Genomic DNA, 20013 nt, shown 5'->3' with positions numbered 1-20013 from the left:
AGTACGCCCATAAGACCTCACATAGCAAATCCCAGTTCGATTCAAACAGATTTTCTAGGATATCAAGTGTTTTAAAAATCCCTTGTTGAGGAAGCCATTGCAGTCCTCTGGAGGTGGTTCCAGTAAGAAATAACCTTTCCTGTTAAAAATGCCTCCTTGTTCCTAGGTTCAACTTGTCTAGCGCCACTTTCTCTGCAACTCTTCTTGTTATCTCTTTGCCAGCTGGTTGTTGCAGGTCTGTTCCCATTGCAGGCGCTACCCACCTCACTGCATCCTTGTAGCCTCTCTGCTGCCATAGCAAGATGAAGCAGTCTGGAGTCAAAACCTGGTCCCTGGAGCAACCAGCAGAAATGCTCTTCCCAGAGAACAGTCCCTGCTCCCAGTTGCTATTGACTCTCCCTGGCTGGCCAGCCCACAATAGGTTTGTGGATCTTAAGTCTTTGTAGTGTTTCAGAATTTTACTGGAAAGTTGCATAGATGTGTCACATCACATGTAATTTCTTAGATCAGCATTTCTGTTTATATTATCTAAATCTGTGGGTTTTTTCAAATGTGGTAGCAATTAAATTAGTTTGACAAAATCTGATGTCCATAACCCCAAACTGATTTGTATTAATTATATTCTTCTCCTTTAATTCTTAAAGTTAATCGAACCTAACAGCTGTTACATCATTTTCCTAGGAACCAGTGTCAACTGACAAACCCACAATGACCGGGACAATCTTCTTTACCCATTGAAATACTGGTGTTCCCATTAATATTTGCAGTTTCTCCACAAATTCCATGGTCCTGCAAGACTTACTGGAAATGAACAGCAGTAATCCAAGACCTTTGTTGTTCAGGTCTCCTAACAATATTTAATATTAATTCTCTAGACCTTCCAATCCACAGCATCTAAGTTTTGTGTATACTTTTTAACAGCCACCAGCAGTTCTGTGGACTGAAAAGGGTTTTGTTATTTCCTATGACTGTACTGCTGGTTTTTTTCAGTCCACAGAACTGAAATATTTATTCTGCATCTACCTTTTGTATTTACTTTTTACATTAACCGCTCACTGTTACTATTTCCATGCAGTAAGGGACTCCTACCATGGGCAGGAATCTCTGGTTTGCCTCCTTTTAAAGCATTTCTTCTATAGATGTCCCTTTAGTTTTACTGGTCATACACATCTCCTTTTGGTCTTTGCTTCCTTTCTCAATTTTCCATAATTCCTACATTTCTATTTATACTAGCTTTATTTGTTACATTTTTATACCGTGCATTTCATTTCACCTCCAATCCAGGTTGGTTCTTTTTAACTAAAACAACTGTTTTGAGTGCAGCCTGTTAAACACCTCGGAGAATGCTTAAATAATCACCGATACTATCTTTCTGCATCCTTTATTCTTCTGGCTGAGCTGAACAGTGATCGATTTCCTTTTGGAAAAGTGCTCCAGATGCACTTATTAGGGGCCTCAGCTTCGTCCTGTTTGCTGGTAAGCAACGTTAACGTGCTGTGCTCGCTTGCTGCATCTAAGCACTGCTGGGGTTTTAATTCTGTGGTTAATTCCTCTTCACAGGGAAAATGAGGTCGAAGACCGGATTCGCCCACCTTGAGGGCACCCTTTTGTTAATCGAGAGATCCCCAAATTCAAAACGCTTCTAGGGAGGGGAGAGGGGAGCAGGTAAAGGAGGGGGCCAGGACCCCTCCTGCCAGGCAGCCCAGCCCACCGCGGGGATGCTACCGCGCTCCCGGGCAGAAGTTGCTGCCCCCGCTCTGCCTGCCCGCCCGCCCTGCTTCGCCTGCCCTGCCTGCCCTCCTCCGGGGGTCGCGGGACCCCTCCTGCCAGGCGACGCGGACCCCACGGGGATGCCCGCGCGCTCCCGGGCAGAGGCTGCTGCCTGCCCTGCCCGCCCTGCCTGCCCTCCCCCGGGGGCCGCGGCCGCTGCCGCTCACCTGGCTCGCCCCTCCCAGCCGCCAGCCCCGAGCGGGGCGGGGGCGGGGGCCGGGGCAGGAGCGGGGCCGCCCGGCCGGGAGCGGGGCCCACCCACACCCGCCCGAGACACCCGGCGGAAGGGGAGCGCCCGCGGGACACCGGCACCGCACGGCGCCGCGCCGGGGCAGCTGCGCTCGCTGCCGGCATGGGGAACATCACCTGTGTCCCCGAGGCGCCGGCGAGGCTCCGGGGCTCGTTCAGAAGGAAGCCCTCGCTGAAGAAAGAGTGAGTACCCTCGCTTCTGCCCGGGGCCGCCCCCGGCGGTGCTGCCCACCCCCCCCCACCCCCCGCTACCCCCCGCGCAGCCCCGGCCGGGCGGCTGCCCCCGCGCCGCGGGCCGCCAGCCACGCACGGGCTCAGCGGAACGGGGCTCTTGCGGGGTTTCGCAGGGTGCTGGGCAGCGCCAAACGCCACCAGCTCGCCACAAGGGCCCGGGAGGGAATTCTAGGGCTCTGCCGGCAGCCTAGCTCAGCGGCGCTGCCCCCAGGAGAAACGCGATTTATTTAATTTCGTTTTGAAAATTAAAACTCCCCTCTATGCAACAGGCAGGGCAAGGTGCAGAACGCCTGACACTCCTTGTATTCACTTGGGAGTTTATTCACGACGCCAGAGTTGCAGTGCTGTGAAAAACCCACATTCACATGCTTCTTACTTTAGAAAGCCCCAAACCCCGCCACCCTGCCCGTACGATTTGACCTGCGTTTGCAGCCCTGAATGGAGACAGAACAGAAAATGTCCGTGAAATCCTCTGGGGATTTTGGTGCTGGGTTGGCCAGGGCAGCGTTCGGGTACCACAGTGATGGATGGCTGTTCCAAAATAGAGCCCACCAGCGAGCGCAGCACACACTTCCCTGCGCACTGCCTTTCCCACTGCCCACGCTCCCATTCACGCAGTCACAACACTGCTGCTGGTGCCGAAGCACAGGTGAAGCAGAGCCCTTCCCCATCCTGAGTGCTCCGGGCTGGAAGGGAGCTCTGCCAGAACCAGGGTGATTCCTCATGAACCTGCCTGCCCCATCTACAACGGGCTCAGCATATGGGCTGGGCTTTGAGACAAATCCCATGAACTCTGCTAGGCTTTCTAATCAAGAAAGGGTCTCCTCTGTGGAGGTGCTGTGGGGTAAAAGAGGGGGGATCAGCTGGGGAATTTTGACCCTGGAGGGCTGACATCAGGTAGCTGTAGTGGAGCAACCAAGCCCCAGAGCACCTCCTGTCCCCACTGACCCCCGGCTTCCCACACTCACAGCTCTCCTTACAGATAAGCCTAGTTTCTGCTCAACTAAACACTGCAATCTGGTTGAAAGAGAGAGCAACTGCTGAGAAGTCCCAACAAAGCAGTCCCAGTGCTTCTGAAATGGCATCGGTAACTGCTTGTTAGTGGTGTGCACGCAAGGAGAAGTGGGGGGCCTTGCTGGGAGTGGAAGGAAAGAGAAATGAAAACCACAAAGATAGAAACGAAACCTCGTTGTGAGTATATGTTGGTGTATGTATATGTATGCATCTCCAGTCTAGGGGCTTTGGAATAGTTGTCAGGACTGGATTCGGTCTTTGCATTTTGCAATGGAACATCTGGTCCTTCTGCTGATTTGGAGACACAGATGAGCCTAGCTGATCGTTTTGTTATGCAAGGACATGTAAAAAAGCAAAGAAACACCAAGTGCAGCACAAACCCCATTACAATTCTCCCAGGCTGTTCATCAGCCTTTCGCTGGGCTGGGAATGGTTAGAAAGCCTGTGACAAATTGCTTGCTTCGCTTTCTGACTTCCTTATTTCTGGGCAGAATTCACTGTGCATCAGCCTAGATCTGTGTTTGCATGTGTGCTTTGGTTTTTTTCTCCCCTCTGTAGACAAAATGGCAAGAAAAAAATGCCCAGCTTTTTTGGTTTAGAAGGAGGACAGGAGAGAGAGATGACCACAGACAAAATCCTGCAGTATATCCCAGGAAAGGCAAGTACAAACACATCCAAACCCCTTCCCCACTGCTCCCAGAGATTATTCCCATCAACCTCAAGGACAGCGCTGTGCATAAGAGGGATGATGGGTCTGGATCTGGATCTGGGGGCAGCAACAGGTCTGTCTCAAAGAGACGGAGGTCATCTCTGCAGCCCAGGAAGGGGTGAGCCCTGTGCCCTTCACAGCAGCAGAGCTGGCTGCTTCAGGGTCCCCATGCAGGTGTTGGGGGGACCTGCCATCAGCCCCAATGTGTGACAGGGTGGGAGGCTTGCGCTGAGAGCGAAGTCGGCAGCACGGTGGGAATATCACACACCCCTTTGCTCTTGGTTCTTTTGTTTCTGGGTAGCCTGTGAAGGAAGGGAAAATTAGAGTGAGCATTCAAAAGTAGGATGATTCATTCCCACGCTGGAATGAGACGGAGCCGGCAGCGTATTAGCAATAAGCCCTGGGAAGGTAATCAGGAAGTGCAGGTCCATCCCAGGCACGTACCAGCCTTGTGGCCATATGGCCTGTTTCCCAGCACTGCTCAGGGAAAGGAGAGATGAAACGATGAACTCCGCTATGTTTGCTCGGTCCCTTTGGGTGGGCCAAGGCTGTGGAGCAGGCTTTGGGACCTGTTGGTCTGTACTGTGTGTGCATCTCCCCCACTGCATGGCAGATAGGCTGTGTGGATATGGAGGAAGGGGAAACTGAGGCAGGGACTCACAGCTTGACAGAGGTCAGCAGCGGGACATTATCTCTTGGGTTTCAAGCTCCTGACTAGGTGTACTTGGTGCCTGTCAAGGGCTTGGTGTACTGGAGGACCCAGTTCTGAGCAGCCCTGCTCACGTAATTTGGGTTGCTGCAGAGATTCAAACGTCTGCTCCCCACAAGCAGGCTGGCCCTTTCCTCGTGTGAGCCTGAGAAGGGAGCAGGACTGGGACCCTACTGCTGGCTTGTGAGGGGGCCATGGGCGAGTGCCATCCTCTTTCTTGGGGAACATGTCCTGAACTGTACAGGTGGGAAGCGCAGCAGAGCGGGGACTGTTTCACAGTCCTGCCTGTTATTTGTGAATGAGAGTAGCGGGGATGGTTCCCTGTGGGACTCAGCTGGCATCCAGAAGGTTGGGCAGCACCAGGTCCCAGTCAGATCCTGGACTCTAGCAGGGGGAGCTGTCATGTTAGTGGATCCTGGAAAATGAATCCTGCAAGCTGACAGAGCAAAGGTCACCAAGATTATTTGAATACTTGTTCAGGAGCGCAAGAGAGTGTGGGATCCCTTCAGGGAAGGGTGGAGCACTTGTTTAGATGTTTCCCTCACCTGGGGCAGATGGGATCCAAACTCTCTGCTCAGCCACAAGCTTCTTGTGTGGCCCGGAGAAAGCCTTGGCTTAGTCCCTTTCCCACTCCTGTCTTTTCAAGAGAAACACTTCTGAGAGGGCCAGGTTAGAGAGCAGCTGCCAGCACAGGACTCTTCTGATGGAGTTTCAGAGGAGATGGTGTCACCAAATCTCTGGCCGTGGCAGGCAGTTTGGGACTGGGGCAAGTGACATTGCTGGAAACCAGGCCCCCTCTGGACCCTGCCATGGGCAGCCGGCACACAAAGCCAGCACCTTTTCTCCCACCATCCTTCCGCCCTGTTTCCCACACTTGCCAGTTGTGCCTTTCTGGGAAGCCTAAGCAAAAGTGAGGGGGAAGGATGTGCCGGAGAGTGGTGCTTCTCATTTGCTGCTTTTATCATTAAACAGCAGGTTTTGGAGCCCCAGGGCACCAGCCTTGCAAGGCTGAGCTCTTCCTGCTGCCAGGGTTAGTGATTCAGCTGGGAGTCACTGGGGTCTGCAGGGGCTGGGGCGAGGTTAATTATTAACTTGCTCTACCTGTAGGATGAGGCATCCAAGACAGAAGGAGAGAGGGAAAGAAAGTCTCAGGGCACTTGCAGTGCCAGAGAACCACTGCTTTGCCAAACCCTGAGAGAAACCAGGTTTCCAATGATCTGTGCTGCCTCAAACCCAGCACGAGATAGCTGAGCTAACAGAAACAGTGCTAATCAGCATGGGGCTGGGGCAGGAGCGTGCTTGCCACCAGCCCAGCCAGGGGAGCAAACAGCTGGCCGGGGAGGATTTCAGAGGGATGGTAAATGCTAGTTCACTTTAATTTTGGCTGCTCGCAGAGGCATCCCCGCAGTTTCAGGGAGTGCATGGGCCAGGGAGGTAAGTGATGCTTGCGGAGGAGGCTGTGACAGCTCTGCTCCCCAGCCCTCACAGGACATCATGGGGTTCCCAGTCCCGCTTTTTGAGGGATGGCCAGGTGCAGGCTGTGCTGGTGGCTATAAACCTGTCTCGGGGAGGGCAGGGATGCACTTGTGGATCTAAGCCCAGAGATAGCTGAGATTCAGCAGGAGCTGTTTTCTCCAGAGCCTGGGTTTAGGCAAGTCCTCCACATCCTGGGAAATTGCTGTTGTACCTAAGCAGGTGATCAGGAGTTTATGGGAAGCACCGTCAATCTTACAAAGCGTTTTTGTTCTTAGTGAGAAAGCCTGAGCCAGCGCAAGGCAGCCGGCTTCTCCAGGTGGGGGACAAAGAAACCATAGAACCTGCAGATGGACAAAACAGATGAGCTCGTGCCCTGTCCCCCGGGCTCCTTCTGTGGCCAGGGCAGGATGGTGTCTGATGCCACCTCCATGCCATCCAGTGTAAGTGGCCTCGCAGAGGAAACCCCAGAACTGGAGGTGGCAGCTGTGGCCACTTTGTCTGCCCATGCCACCCGCCAGCCCACTCGGCCATGCCACTGCTGCATGCTGCCTGGGAACCAGGCTGCCACCCTGGCTCACGGGCAGGCCAAGTCACAGCCCGGCCCCGAGCTTCAGCTCCGCAGCAGGAAAAATGGGGATTGTGGTTGTGCCTATCCTGGACAGTGTTGGAGAAAAGCGGCGGGTAGGAGGTGGGCGTCACTGCTGCCCCTGCTGCAGCACAAACAGGCTGCGCTTGCTTTTGCCAAGGGCTTGTGCTGGCTGCTGGATTTAATGATGTCCAGCTCCCTGCTGCTGCTCCTCAGTGTGGGCAGGAACCTGTGGAAAGTGGCGAGGGCAGTTCTCCTCGCACATAGGCAAAGTTGTATTTATTTGGCCTTTAACAATGGCACTCCAGTGAAGGACGTAAAATTGCTAGAAAAAGACCCAAGGGAGACCTGCTTGGTAAAAATACCCAAACAAAACAACAGAAAATTACCTGAACAGCCCCATTTCCTCCTGCGAAACCGTAATACTTGATCATGAGTGATAAAGACTGCTGGGGCTTGAGAGGCTGGTGTGGCATGGGCGGGCAGGGCAGCTGAAAGGGCAGCAGGAGATTTCAGTGATGTGAGTCCATCCTGTCCACGGTCTTGGAGATGCCCCCATGCTTAGCCGCTAAATGCAGCTGTCTTCTCAGTCTTGCTGCAAACCCTTGCAAGCTGGGGATGCTAGATGCTTGTTTGGGAGAGGGAGGTATTCCACTCACCACATGGACAGTGGCAGTGGAAGCTCTCCCTTTCCCTCTTGACCACAGGAGGATCCCAGTGGAAGCTGACAGGTTGGCTGAGCTCTTTGCCAAAGCTGCTGCTGGATTCCCAGCTCCCAGGTTGCTTTTGCTTCCTGGGGCCTTACTCCTGGGAAACTTGGCTGCCCTGTTGCAGGCAGCAGCATTGCTTAGGCAGCTGGTAGCTGGTGTTGCCACTTACCACTGTGACTGTAATTTCATTACTTTATCCTCTCCCCCCTCCCTGTTGCTGGTTGCTGCCCTTATCCAAGCAGTGTTTTGTTATTGCTGCCACAGCTGTCAGGTGATCAGTTGCTCTTTGTTCTGACAGCAGCTTGTAGCACAGATGTAATCTTTTCCTATGCTTAATTGCCTCTCAGTGAGACGATTAATTGGCAGCCAGCAGGCTCCCACCTCTAGGGAGGACCTGGGTAAGTGTTCATGGGTACTGCATGGAGCCGGCTGGAAAAGCTGGAAGAAGACTTTGAGCAGAGAAGGGGTTAACTTGTGTCCTAAAGAGAGAATAACAGAATAGTTGGGTTTGGAAGGGACCTTAAAGACCATCTAGTCCAAGCCCCCTGCCATGGGCAGGGACACCTTCCCCCAGCCCTGGTGGCTCCCAGCCCCGTCCAGCCTGGCCTTGAGCCCTGCCAGGGATGGGGCACCCACAGCTGCTCTGGGCAGCCTCTGCCAGCGCCTTGCCACCCTCACAGGGAAGAATTCCTTCCTAATATGTAATCTAAATTAGATATTACTATCTTATTTAATAATTACCTAATTTCAGGGGGGACCCTGGTAGGAACCCCAAGCTTTGCAGGTGGAAGGGTCCTAACGGTACAAGGCTCCCGTTACCAGTTCAGCAGCTCCGCTCTGGCCCGAGTGCTGCCCATGCCCCTGGCACGGTTATGAGAGGGGTTAATCTCATGCCAGAGGGGTGAGTCACAGAGGGCCCAGCAGGACAGATCTGGGTAGCTCTGCTGGCTCTTCATTTATCACGGGGCTTAGGCAGCTGTCTCCTTGGCATGGTGTGCAAGGAGCGGGCACACGCCAGCCAGACAGGTCGGGTAGCGGGGAAGCACTAGCTGCTGGAAGCCCCTGGCTGTCACTTGATCCCTGCTGAGCCCCGGCAGCCCTCTCCCTGCTCATTCCTGGAAATGCTGTTTGAACAGAGGCGTATGAGACACAGGGAGCCACATGCCACCTCTATACCCGGCCTCCCAGCTCCGGCACAGCCATGCCTTCGCTGGCAGCATCCCCAGGAAACAGCCGCCAGTGCTCGGGGTGGGGTCCCGCCAAGGTGGGCTCACAGCCGGCTGACAGAGCAGCAGGGCAAACCTTGCATCTCCCACCGACCTTTCTCTTTTCCTTGGGAAGGAATACCCAGAGTCTGCGACATGTCTAACAAAGCTGGCATTTAAGACTCGGATTTGCAAGCGGAGTGTAGATGTGGGGGGAATCAGTGGTGTCTGTGGTCTCACTGGGATACAGCCTGTCCCTTCTCCCCAAGGAAATCGACCAACCCCCAGAGATAAAAATGTTTTTCTCTGGGAAACTGCAGGGAGAGCTGCTCACGCCTGGGACTGGTGCAGTATCTGGCATCTCCGGGCTGTGAGCAGCAGAGTGCTGCAGGGGTGTGCGTTTGTGCCATTCTGCAGAAGGAAGAATTTCCGTATAACCAGAACGCAGGAAATAAGGGAACCCCCTAGTCCTGAGTGCCGTCTCCCTCATGTCAGCCCTTGCTCTCTGGCAGTGCTTGCTGACTTCCCTTAGCTTTTTGCACTGACAACGAGCAGCTTCGGGACTCGGCACCATGCTTTTATGGCTGTGGGACTCTGCTTCAAAATTGTCTGGGCACCTGAAACAACAGAGTCCACCTGGAGAAATGGAGGAATCTGAGCAGACGGGAGAGCTGAGGAATCCAGGTGGAACTAGTGCAAAGAAAACCTTTCCACTAACCCCAGCAGAAGGCAAGCTGTGTTTGTTTAGCCCTGATCAGTCCTTGTTCCAGTTAATCTGATGCAGATGGCAGGAGGTTGTCCACGGAGCTGGAACACCCTACATGTAGGATGTGCTTCTGCACACACACCCCCTTTCCCACATCTTCCCAGCAGTAACTGAACCCTCACTCCATGCTGGCATGGAGACCCAACAACAAACATCTTGGCCTGGGTGCCTGCCTTTCTGAGCAAGCCCTTCAGGGAAGATGTTCTGGGAAAGTCTCTTCCAGACGTCAGGCCCCCACCTCTCACCGGCTTTGATTTGTTTTTCCTGAATCCTTGGTACAGAATATTCAGAACCAGGAAAACCAGAAAGAAAACTTGGACCAGAGGTTCCCCAGCCTGTTCAAGAAGGGACGAAGGAAAACGGTTGTCAGGAATATGGGCAAAATGATCTATTACTCCAAGGTCAAGTTTAAGTTCCAGCACTGCCAGGTAAGCTGTGGCACCTGTCTGTGGGCATTTCTCTTCCCAGGCACAGAGTGATCCTGCAGGACCGGGAAGTAAAAAGTGTAGTTCTAGGAAATGTTACTCCTGGAGACTTTTTTGGGCTGCTGCGTGGCCCAGGGACTTCTATTGCCACGTGATGCATGGGTACCGGGAGCACCCACTGGCTCCCATCCCAATGGGGACCTGGGCCGTGCTTCTGTGCTCAGCTACTGCGGCGGCAGCAGATCCACCAGCAGAGATGCGGTGATGGCCTTTGGATAAGCGACTGCTGGCTTTTCTGAGCACAGATCGGTCTGAGATGCAGAGGGGAGCTTGGAGGAGGAAGGCATCCTGAGATAAACCCTAAATGTGTCTTTTCTGCAGGAGGTGAATGACTGCTTCTTGGAGCTGTTCCAGTCTTACCTGTACTTCCAGTCTGTGGGCTCCAGCGGACTCACCTACCAGGTAGGGCATCTCCCAGTCATGCTGGGGCAAGCACTGGGGAGTCGGGCGGTATGGCCAAGCTGGGGTCACTGGGCAGACAGGATGGGACAGAGCAGGAGGCTCGCTTAGCTCCTGGGGCTTCCACTGGTCTCCTCTAAGTGATCTCAGCCGGTCCATTGCTGTGGATGCCGAGCTCCTGGGGGAAGAGAGGGTTTCCTCCTAAGGGCTGTACCCAAACAAGCTCAGTTTCACCTGAGTCCCTGGCCTTGTCTGTGGGCAGAGATAAAGGGCCCCACAGAGGTGGAATAGGGGCTTGTGCAGGTCTGGCAGGCAGGACCAGGGATGGGAGGCATTTAGGCTACCTGGAGTTACCTTTGTGTAGAGCGCCAAGCACAGGGAGCTGGGCCTTGGCAAGGGTCAAAGCTCCCATTGCTCCAGATCCCACTGGCCTTGGTGCCAGTGGCGGATTTGGCCTTGGTTTCTGAACCAAGGGGGAGTTCTTCATCTGCAGGGCAGAGAAAGAGGCATGTGGGAGAGGGTGGAAAGAAAAAACTGAAGGCAAGCTTGAGGAGCTATCCGGGCAAACTGTTTGTCAGTCTTTTAACCTGACGATGCTGGTGAATTACTAACAATAGGCTGTTTTGCACATGCGGCCAAGGAATCACAAACACGTAAACAAAAATCCCTGAAATTGCTCTCCCTGCACATGAGTGAGTAACTAAAACTGACCGTGGCTGTTTTGTAGATGTTCATAAAATCCGTTCCTTTTAGAAATGATTTATTGTCTTCTAGGTGAGTTGAGGCTAATGCAATCTCTCGAGCCATCCAGCAAGCCAGCCTTCAACTGAAAAGACACGTCAGAATGCAAACAATATTACAAAATCTCCCATCTACTTTATAAACACCTCCTTAGTTTATTAATTCTAGATGAATTAAAAAGGAGTTAATGTGCCAGTACTGGCCCCTAGACATTACAGCCATTAGGATCTTTTACAGTTGTTTAGAAAGCCCAAGCCAGGGAGCACAAACTTGTCATCTGTTCCTGAGCCTCATTATAGTGAGACTCTGAAGAACTGGAATTTAGAAACAGGACAGCTTAATTTTGCTTTATGGTCATTTCCATCTTTTGGCTTTCTTGTGTTAAACCAGCATTGTTTTGCTGAGGTTTCTCTTAAAACTGAAAGACTTGGAATACAAAGAAAGTGTTCCTGCCAGCATGGCAGAGGATTGCTGCAGTGCTCGCCCCACGGAGCCCAGGGAGCTGCTGAACCTGCTTCCCTTGGGCCGTATGCTGGATCAGAGTCCCAAATGCTTCCCCTCAGAATAACACTTTGCAGTCTAAGAGTGTGAGCCACAGCAGCCTGCCGGTGCCAAGGCTGGACTTCCAGTCTCCTACGGCAAGGAGGCATTAATTACAGAGCCTGCTTGTGGGCTGCCCCCAAAATAATGGTGTGTTCTTATGCAGGGACTGCTGCCTTTAAAAGAGCTGAATGTGTGTGAAATTGAGAATGGGAAGAGCACTGGGCAGGAGGATCATGCTTTCCGCATTGCAGGTTGGTGCCTTTTTGTTTGCTTTGAACAGAGAACAGAGAGTATATGAACCATGACTGTCTCTGCTCTTTGTCCTGCTCTGAGCTAGTCCCAGAGAAGAACCACATAGTGGAAAGAGGTTGCAGAGAGCTGAAGCTCTTCCTGCCAGCATTTGCATCTTTCCCTCCAAGGCTTCCCTGCTTCTAAATGTGTGGAAGTGATGCCCAGGGCTGCAGGCAGGGAAGGTGCTGGGTAGGGAGCGCAGAGGAAGGATGGTCCTGTGCTCCAGCTGGTTAGTACTAAGGACACATGGTGACAGTTCCCACCTCTGCCCAGTCATTTGCTCTTTGTGCACCGCATCTGAATGAAGGAATGGAATAAAACTCCTTCTCCCACCTCTCATTGCCATATAAGCCCCGAGGCCAGGGAGTGACTGAGCAGGCAGGCGTACAGCTGTCCCTGCTGGTGTGTGGCACTGCTCGGGCACACAGGGTGGGCAACAGTGCCCAGAGGTGAGTTGCCTCTACCAGTAATGCCAGGCTGGTGCCATCAGGACCCAACTCTTCCCTCACCAGCACTCCTGCTTCCACAAGCTTTTTAAACTTTTCTCTGAGTGATCTTGCTTTATAGAAGTCTTAACTGGGATAACGACCTGTCCAGAGCGTGGCTGGAGCTTCTTTGGGCTTAGTCATTGCTGACTTACAGCAGTTGCAAGCCCCTAGGAGCAGTAGTTAAAGCATGAAGTACATGGAAACAAGTAAAAAACCCAGTAATGGTACAGAGCCAAGAAAGCTCGTATGTGTTCTAGGCCCACTATGTACTCTGGTGTCCTCTGTTTAAAGTTATACAATGGCCACTCCATCAAAAAAAAAAATCACATAAATGATAAAAAGGAGCCAGTACAAATGATCCATTAATTTTAAAGACTGCTGAGTTGTGGTCTTGTTACACGGTGCTAGGCAGGGCTCTCCAACCCTTTTTGGGAGTCTGTAAAATGAAGGAAAACCACTCCCAGGCGTAACCTGCCAGGGGCATCTGCACTGGGGTGGGTGGACTTGTTCTGCTTGTATTAAAACATGCAGGAGTGCAGATGGGTGGAAAATTGCTGCAAGCTTTGTTGGGTTTGTGTCCTGCTTAGGGATGGAACAAACCAAAGCCCTTCTGACAGAGAGTGCTGTATATATCAGGAAGCAGTGACACAAAAAACCCAGGGAGGTAGTGATATTTAGGATTGCCAGGAGATCAGTAGAGCAGTTTTATTTTTCTGCCTGAGGGTGAGAAATCAAGGCACGGAGGGGATAAGAGCTTTGTCCATGGCCCCGCACAGTGTCAGGGTGGAAGTCTTTTGTCTCATGACTCTGAGCCACAAAAGACACGTATCCATTCTCTTGCAAAATCCCATGGCATCAGTAGTTCCCCATGAACTGAGCTTTCTAGGGTAGTTCAGTACATCAGACGATGCTTGGCACGATCGCTGAGAGTGTGGAGGTGGTGCATGAGAATGAAGCCTGGCGGCATCCAGAGCTGTCCCTTGGTGTGCTGGCATGGTGGAGAGGATGGTGGCTGGCTGTCACCTTGGCTTTGTGGTCCATCTCTTGCACAGCTTCCGATGCTGATGAAGTTCTTGGAGCACCTTGAGTTACCTTTGCCTCACCCGCAAATGCTGCAGCTCTGTAGTGTCTCCAGACAGAAAGATCTGGGTGGGAATAAACTGCTGCTGCTCCAGGAAAGGGCTTTCTTGCTTCCAGTGCTCCTCTGGAAGCATTTGCAAGAAAAGAGGAAGGACAGGGCAGAAGAAAAGAGCATGAGGGCCGGCACAGGTTGCTCAGCATGGCTGTGTCATGACTGTGCCACAAACGTGCCCTTGGGGCTGAGGGAAATGGCAGCAACTGAATAAACAGAACAGCAGCCTTCCAGGCTCTGCTTTGCAGCCTCCCCAGCAGCTCCTCGAACAAGCGTCAGGCACATCCCAAGCTTCAGGCTTAGGCAGGAGTTTCTTTTCTCATTTTCTCTTCCTTTGGGGCCCTGTCTGTATGTGGCTGCGCAAACAGCCCTCAGGATACATCTGAGAGGCTGGCCTTAGAGGAGGTGGCAGAGCAAGCAGCACAGTGTTCAGGGTCATGCCCTACCAGCCAAATTCCTGATGGTTGTATAAAGGCCTGGATGCCCAGAGGAGCAGTCAGAGCTGCCACAATATCTAGATAACGCTCGCACCTTTATACCCTCCTAGTAACTCTACAAAGTAGGGAATCACTTCTCTCCATTGGAAAGACAGGGACACCAAAGCAAGAGGAGACAAGAGACCTCCAGAGCCACAATGGTACGTAGGCACCTGGATGCTCAGTAATGCTGGACACCTCATTACTGTCATGGGTCTGAACAGAGCGACTTATGGGAAGTCGCTCAGGGAGTGTCTACCTCAGTCTCCCCACCTCTGCTCTGTCCATATTAGTGCATTTCCTGACAGAGGTATTTCAAAGTCTTAATTAGCTGATGTTCATAAATAATGCAGGGATTATGGGATGAAAGACTCCATAGAAGGGCAAAGTATCATGCTTATCCAGTGCGCTTGCTTATCTGAATACTTCAGAGTCCCGCAAAGCCAGATCTTACTGAGCATGCACCAAGTATGGTTTAATATGAGATCACTAGTAAATTATTAATTATAATATGCATTCTGCAGCCAGCCGGAAATTATTATTGACGTCACTAGATTATGTCTTAGTGAGTAGCAGAGAGGGTGTGAGACTTTTTTGCTTGTGCTGCTAAGTGAATGATAGCTAGAGACATTAAATCAACAAGATACAGGGCTCTTCCTCCCTAAAAGAGTATGTCTGAGAGCAGCTTCAGCTCGTCTGGCACAGATTGTATTTGGTGAAGCAATAAATAAACAGTGTCAGAAAGCTAGCAGTGTTCTACATATTGAGTGCCAAAGTGAAACTAAGAAATAGCAGGAAACTTTTGCACTGAGTTAGGCTGTCTGCAGCAGCACATCGTGATAATCTCTGCCCGCGGAGATGCTTTTCACAAACTGGGGGGGGACTTTTACAGCTGAAATCTGTCTGTCTTTGATTTTTGTTCTGGGGCTGGTTTTGGACTGAAAAGTGACTGGTGGTCAGAGCTAGATGTGGCTGCATGAGGAGGTGGCAAGAAGGTGGTGGAGCAGTCCCTGCCGGGGAGCTCCCCAGCAGCCCGATGTGAGGCAACCAGCTCCAGGTAGCAGCAGGAGGGACTGGAGCATGATGTCAACAGAGCAATGCACTCGCAGGCAGCCTGTGGTGTGATATGCCAAGCATAACAGCCAGCTGATTACTTATTGATGCTGCAATCAGTGCCCTTATCTGCTCCGCTCATCTGGTGTCTCACATACCTAGGTCCTCTGCTGAATCCCCTTATCGTGTTTTGCCCTACTGAGTCAGAGCTGAAGCAGTGGCTTTATCACCTGGAGAAACAGATCCAACTAAACGGAGGAAGCCTTGGCTTGCCCTGCCTCTCTCAGGTTAGTATCTTGTTGGGATGGTGCACGGGCATTTCCCATGGTGTGGGCTCAGAGCTGAAGGACTGGGGAAGCTGGGCCAGCTGGGTGGATGCTGCACTGCTCCTGCCGTGTTCAATGGGAGGGATGATCTCTGCAGCCAGCCTCTCTCAGCTGTTTTTGCCACATTTCTAGGCACTCATCTAACACCTTCCTCATCCAGAATCCTGAGTGCCCCGTGGGGCTCTGGGCACCTCCTCCAGGCTGGAGAGCTTGAGCAGAGGCCTGGGGATGGAAAGGGAGAAGGGCTCTGGGTCCACTTCCAAACGCTCCTTGCTGTGCTTGCTGCTCTTTCAAAATGTCAGAAGGAGGTGTGGGATTAACTCCTGGCCTAAACCCCTTTTTCCAGGCCAGCTGCTTGAGTGCTTCGCCACATCAGCCAGGGAGCTGCCCCTCTGGCGTGGTGCACAGGGGTTTCGGTGCCACTCACACCACTGCCAGCAGCTGCCGGGGCTGTGCATGGTCTGTATTTCAGCCCTTCTGCCATGTGGCAATCGACGCCCCTCTGCCAGCAGCAGGTACCAGCCTGGCAAGGGCCTCCGTGTGGCCCCGGCTCCTTGCTACCTGAGGCACTTGCCAGTTTGTCAGTGCCTAGAGCTGGCCCCAGGCAACACACCTCAGAGCTCTTGCTTCCTTTAGTTATTCTACCACCCCTAAGATAACCATGGGTAGACAGGCTAATTACCCACACTTGACAGACATGTTATTGCTTGGGAACTCCCCTGTCCGTGGAGGAACCGTGTGTTTGTGCTCAGATGGCCTTAGGCTCTTAGGTCTGTGCAACCAGCACCAGAGCGAGTGTGAGATTTGAGTCTGAATGGCAACCCCAAAGGTGCTCGGTGCTGCTGAGACCTGGCAGCAGCCTACTGCATTTCTGTCGCATTTCTGCTGCATTTCTGCTGTGTGTGCATGCACACACAGCTTCTAATTTTGGAGCTTGCCGTTTATGTAGTCTTTTGCAAGGGAATTGCAAGAGGGGCTGGCAGCGTGTGTGTGCTGAAAGTAGACCTGCGACCCAGAGATGCCACTGCCACAGCCTTCTAAAGGGTCAGAGATTTGAGTCTGGTTCAGGGAAATTCTCACACAGCTGGTTGCTTGTGCAATTACCCAGAGATTACGAAACATTTGGAGGAGAAGACTGGGGCCTAGAAAACAGGACCAGATTCAAGAGACCTGTCTTCTCTTCCAGTCTCTGGAGGGTTTCACTTCCCTCCCTGTCTCCACCTCCCAACTTGTAGCAGAGGTATCCCCTTTGAAAGGCAATGTACAGGTGATGCCAGGTACCAAGTATGATTATTCAGTCCCAGCTGGAAAACTAGCTCCTGCACAGACTTATTTATTCTTTCCTGTTTCTGCCACACTTGAGAAGTGTCCTGAGATGGGCTGTGCACTAGCCAGACTCTTAGGGGAGGACACGTCTACCCTGCTTCTCAGTTCTGCTCCTGTCCCTAGAATGACTGGAAGCAGAGCTCTATGGGGAAGGAGGAGCTGCGGTGGTCTGTGCAGAACATGCCTGTCCAGGAGTGGAGAGGGACCCAGCGGGAATCCCTAGGCGATGTCCTCTGTGTTTCCAGAGTCAAGCTTCAGCATCTGCCTTTCCAGGTAGGACACATCTCGGGGGAGCAAGCTCCTGTCAGCATGGCTCAGAAAAGGCGATGGATGGAGTGACTAGTGCAGACTCCTGCCTACCTGCTGCCGCTAATCCAATGGGTCCCTGGAGGGTCATTTTACCCACATCCCGGTAAATGGAAAGATGTTTGTCACTGCCTCTGTGGCCCAGCAGTGGTGCTCGGGGACAGTGCGTGCATAAGCATTTGCAGGACAGGGCTGGCAGCTGGAGCTGGCAGGAATCTCCCATGGAGCCCTGTTGCAGGGAAGCCAGTCGGCTGTTTCCAGAGCCCTTGCCTCAGGCTGCTGTCAGAGAGACAAAATAAAGGGCTCTCCAGATCTGAGCCCTGTCTGGCTGTTCACAGGAAACCCTCTTCCTCTTTACTTTCCAAGGAGCAGCATGACCGGCTGTTGGTGCTTTACCCATCCACACTGGTGATAGTATCTGAAGAGCGCAACAGCCTCTGTTTTAAGGTAAGTTCATTTTGGAGCACCTTCTTGCTCTCTCTCACCCATCCACAGTGGCTATTGCAGCACTTCTTTGGCTTGTTGCTCCCCTCCACCTGGGTTCCCTTGTGCTCCTTGTTTTGACAAGGGCTTTCCCTCCACGCTGCTCCCTTGCCAGCTGGCAGGTGAGCAGGCAGAGGGATGTTGCAAGCTATCTTCCCATGAGAAACACCTTGCCCTCCTACAAAAGCCTGAGGGAAAAGGAGCTGACTGCCAAGGAATCTGAGTCTCTGGGAGGAGGGAGGCTGGCATGTTCTGTGTGGTTATGCTGGCAGAGAGCCTGGCTTGCTTGCTTGAGACAGGAGCTGGAACAGCCCCAGAGAGTGCCCCTGTGGAGCGGGGGCTTTGCTTCCCAGACCCTGCACTGTGGGACCACTTGGAACCAGGTAGCATCCTGGCAGCACATCTGATGCTCGTGAGGAGGGGCAAAGGCAGCTGGCTGGCGGACAGAGGGGAGAGGCCGCTGCTGGTGCGCTGCGTTGCTGCTCTTTCTCTCTGTGGAACAAGGGCTCTGAGCAATGTCTGGGCATGCCAACGGAAGGGCCAACAAGGACGTGGAGGCCTGACTGCCCTAGGGGATGTGAGACAAGCTTCTCTAGTCCACTGGTGTGTCTTTGCTTGTAGGAGCAAAGCTGGGAGCCTCCGCACAGATGGGCAGTGGCACTGTGGGCCCTGGGAGCTGCATTCGCATTGCCTGCAGTCTGAGTGGCGCTTAAGCTTGATGGCCAACACCTATCTTAGCCATCATTGCGATGGTTGTTAAATAGCCCTGTGCTTTCTGGCCCTGTTTTCCCATGCTAGAACAAATGTGCCAAAAAGAGCGCTGAACTGTCTGTGAACCTGCATGTGCAGCAGCACCGGCACATGGTGGAGCAGAGCTGAGCTGCTCCTCCACAGCAGCAGCATCCTTCCTACTCACTGAGAGAGGAGCCAGCGGCAAGGAAACCCTGCAGAGATTGAGGGCTTGTGAAATTCAGTGTGAGCTCAATGGGGTCCTTCCTCACATGAATTCTCCATGTCCACATCAGGCCCTGAGCCATGCAGGATGCTTTTAATTCAAGGACTGCCCCTGGGAAGACCTGCACAGAGCATCTCCCTGGCCGGTGGAGATGGCTGTGCATCCATCAGGAAGGGGTGTGAGGAGGGATATAAGCCGATCTCCTGTCCTCCATCCCCAGTGCAACAGTGGAGGGTGTTTCCCAGCAGCGGTGGCTTGTGTGACACACCTCAGACAGGGCTTGTTTTCAGGAACATGTTGGTTGCAGCTCCTGGGAATGCGGAACCACGTAAGGGGGCCTTGGGCTGGGCTCTCAGATTAACTCATCTCTTTTGAAACCTTAAACCAGATTTGTCTGCCCTGTCCATGTTCCCTTCCCACGGTGCACGAGTGTTGGTCCCCAGGCGTCTTGCTCAGCGGGGCAGCTGCAGGGTTCTGCACAGCTGAGTGCAGGCAGGAGGTGATTCACCAGCCTGTGACACTGCAGTGGGAACCTGATTTTCCACAGGCATGTCGAGGCACAGGAGCCTTCTCCCGGGGCTTCTGCACATTAACTTCCCTTCCCTGCAAGCAGATGCGGAGCCCTGCGATTTGTGTGTGAAGGAGTAGCCCGGCCCTTTTGTTCTTGAGTTTCATACAAACCACAGGAGCTGCCACTGCCAAGTTTGTGTGTGGGACAGGAAAGGGGTAAGGCAGGAGCTGCGCCTGCCAGGACGGGACTCACCCTAAGCAGCAGGCTCTGGCTCACCGCTGGTGGGAAAAGGCCCTGGGCGAGGGGTAAATCAGCAAGGGGGAACTGCTGGCGTTCACGTCGTGCCCGGGGGGCTGGAGGGGCTCTCTGCAGCCGACGCGCATGCTATTTGCAGGATGCTGCTGTGCTTCCCTAGGTGGGACTCTTGCCACGGGGTGTTTCAGCCCCCTTCCACAGACAGGGGCTGTTGCTTTAGGGAGGATGGAGCCCTGGGTGCCTGGGGAAAGCCCTGTGCAGTTGTCCTTGGTGGCAGGAGGGCTTGCTCAGATGTGCCGGAGAGCTGAGGAGCAGCAGGAGCAGGCAGCACTGACCCCCTCCACACACAGCCTTGCAGCGCCTGCGGCAGCTGAAGCATCAAAGTCCATTTCTTCCAGCGACAGGGCAAAACAAGTCGTGGTGCATTGCATGAGCTTTCCCTCCCAAGGTCAGCCTCCCTGTACTGCTCATCCCATAAATCCCTTTTGGTGCAAGAGAAATGCCACAGAAGCCTGCCTGTGCCCACAGGCTATTGCAGAGAGGCAGCTGGCCAGCAAAACCATGAACGCCTGGTTGAGCTCCACGTTTCCCTTGTGGCAACACTGTCATGTCAGCCACGTTCCCTGGGGCCTATGCAGCTGGGACAGCTTTGCAGCGAGGACATGATGAGGAGTTTCTGCTAGACACCTTATTTTGCAGCCTGTAAACTTAGGCAAATGAATCCTGACTGATTGCACCTTTTGAGAGGACCTTTGGTTAAATGACAGGGCTTTGCTCCTGCTTTCTCTGCTTCCTCTGCTGCTGGGCATGGAGGA

The 20013-nt window shown here is 53.1% G+C and overlaps 1 protein-coding gene across 3 annotated transcripts in view; it reads left to right on the top strand.

The window, feature by feature from the left end:
- Window positions 1-301: 301 nt before the first annotated feature.
- The window catches only part of PLEKHN1 (pleckstrin homology domain containing N1), a 28294-nt gene continuing 8582 nt past the window's right edge, over window positions 302-20013 (top strand). For 2 of the 3 annotated variants that reach the window (XM_040587005.1, XM_040587002.1), the window contains exons 1-9: window positions 302-1476; window positions 1561-2202; window positions 3826-3925; window positions 9710-9856; window positions 10235-10315; window positions 11760-11847; window positions 15199-15323; window positions 16812-16961; window positions 17361-17441. In XM_040587005.1, the coding sequence (XP_040442939.1) occupies window positions 2123-2202; window positions 3826-3925; window positions 9710-9856; window positions 10235-10315; window positions 11760-11847; window positions 15199-15323; window positions 16812-16961; window positions 17361-17441 (852 nt within the window). In that variant the 5' untranslated portion in view covers window positions 302-1476; window positions 1561-2122. Of the gene's footprint in view, window positions 2203-3825; window positions 3926-9709; window positions 9857-10234; window positions 10316-11759; window positions 11848-15198; window positions 15324-16811; window positions 16962-17360; window positions 17442-20013 lie in introns of all 3 variants that reach the window. The other variant, XM_040587004.1, reaches the window with a different exon arrangement.

The sequence above is a fragment of the Falco naumanni genome, chromosome 3 (assembly GCF_017639655.2).
Source record: "Falco naumanni isolate bFalNau1 chromosome 3, bFalNau1.pat, whole genome shotgun sequence".
In the NCBI taxonomy this organism is placed as follows: Eukaryota; Metazoa; Chordata; class Aves; order Falconiformes; family Falconidae; genus Falco; species Falco naumanni.
Note: the sequence above shows the minus strand (reverse complement) of the source record. Positions and strands in the feature narration are given on the sequence as shown.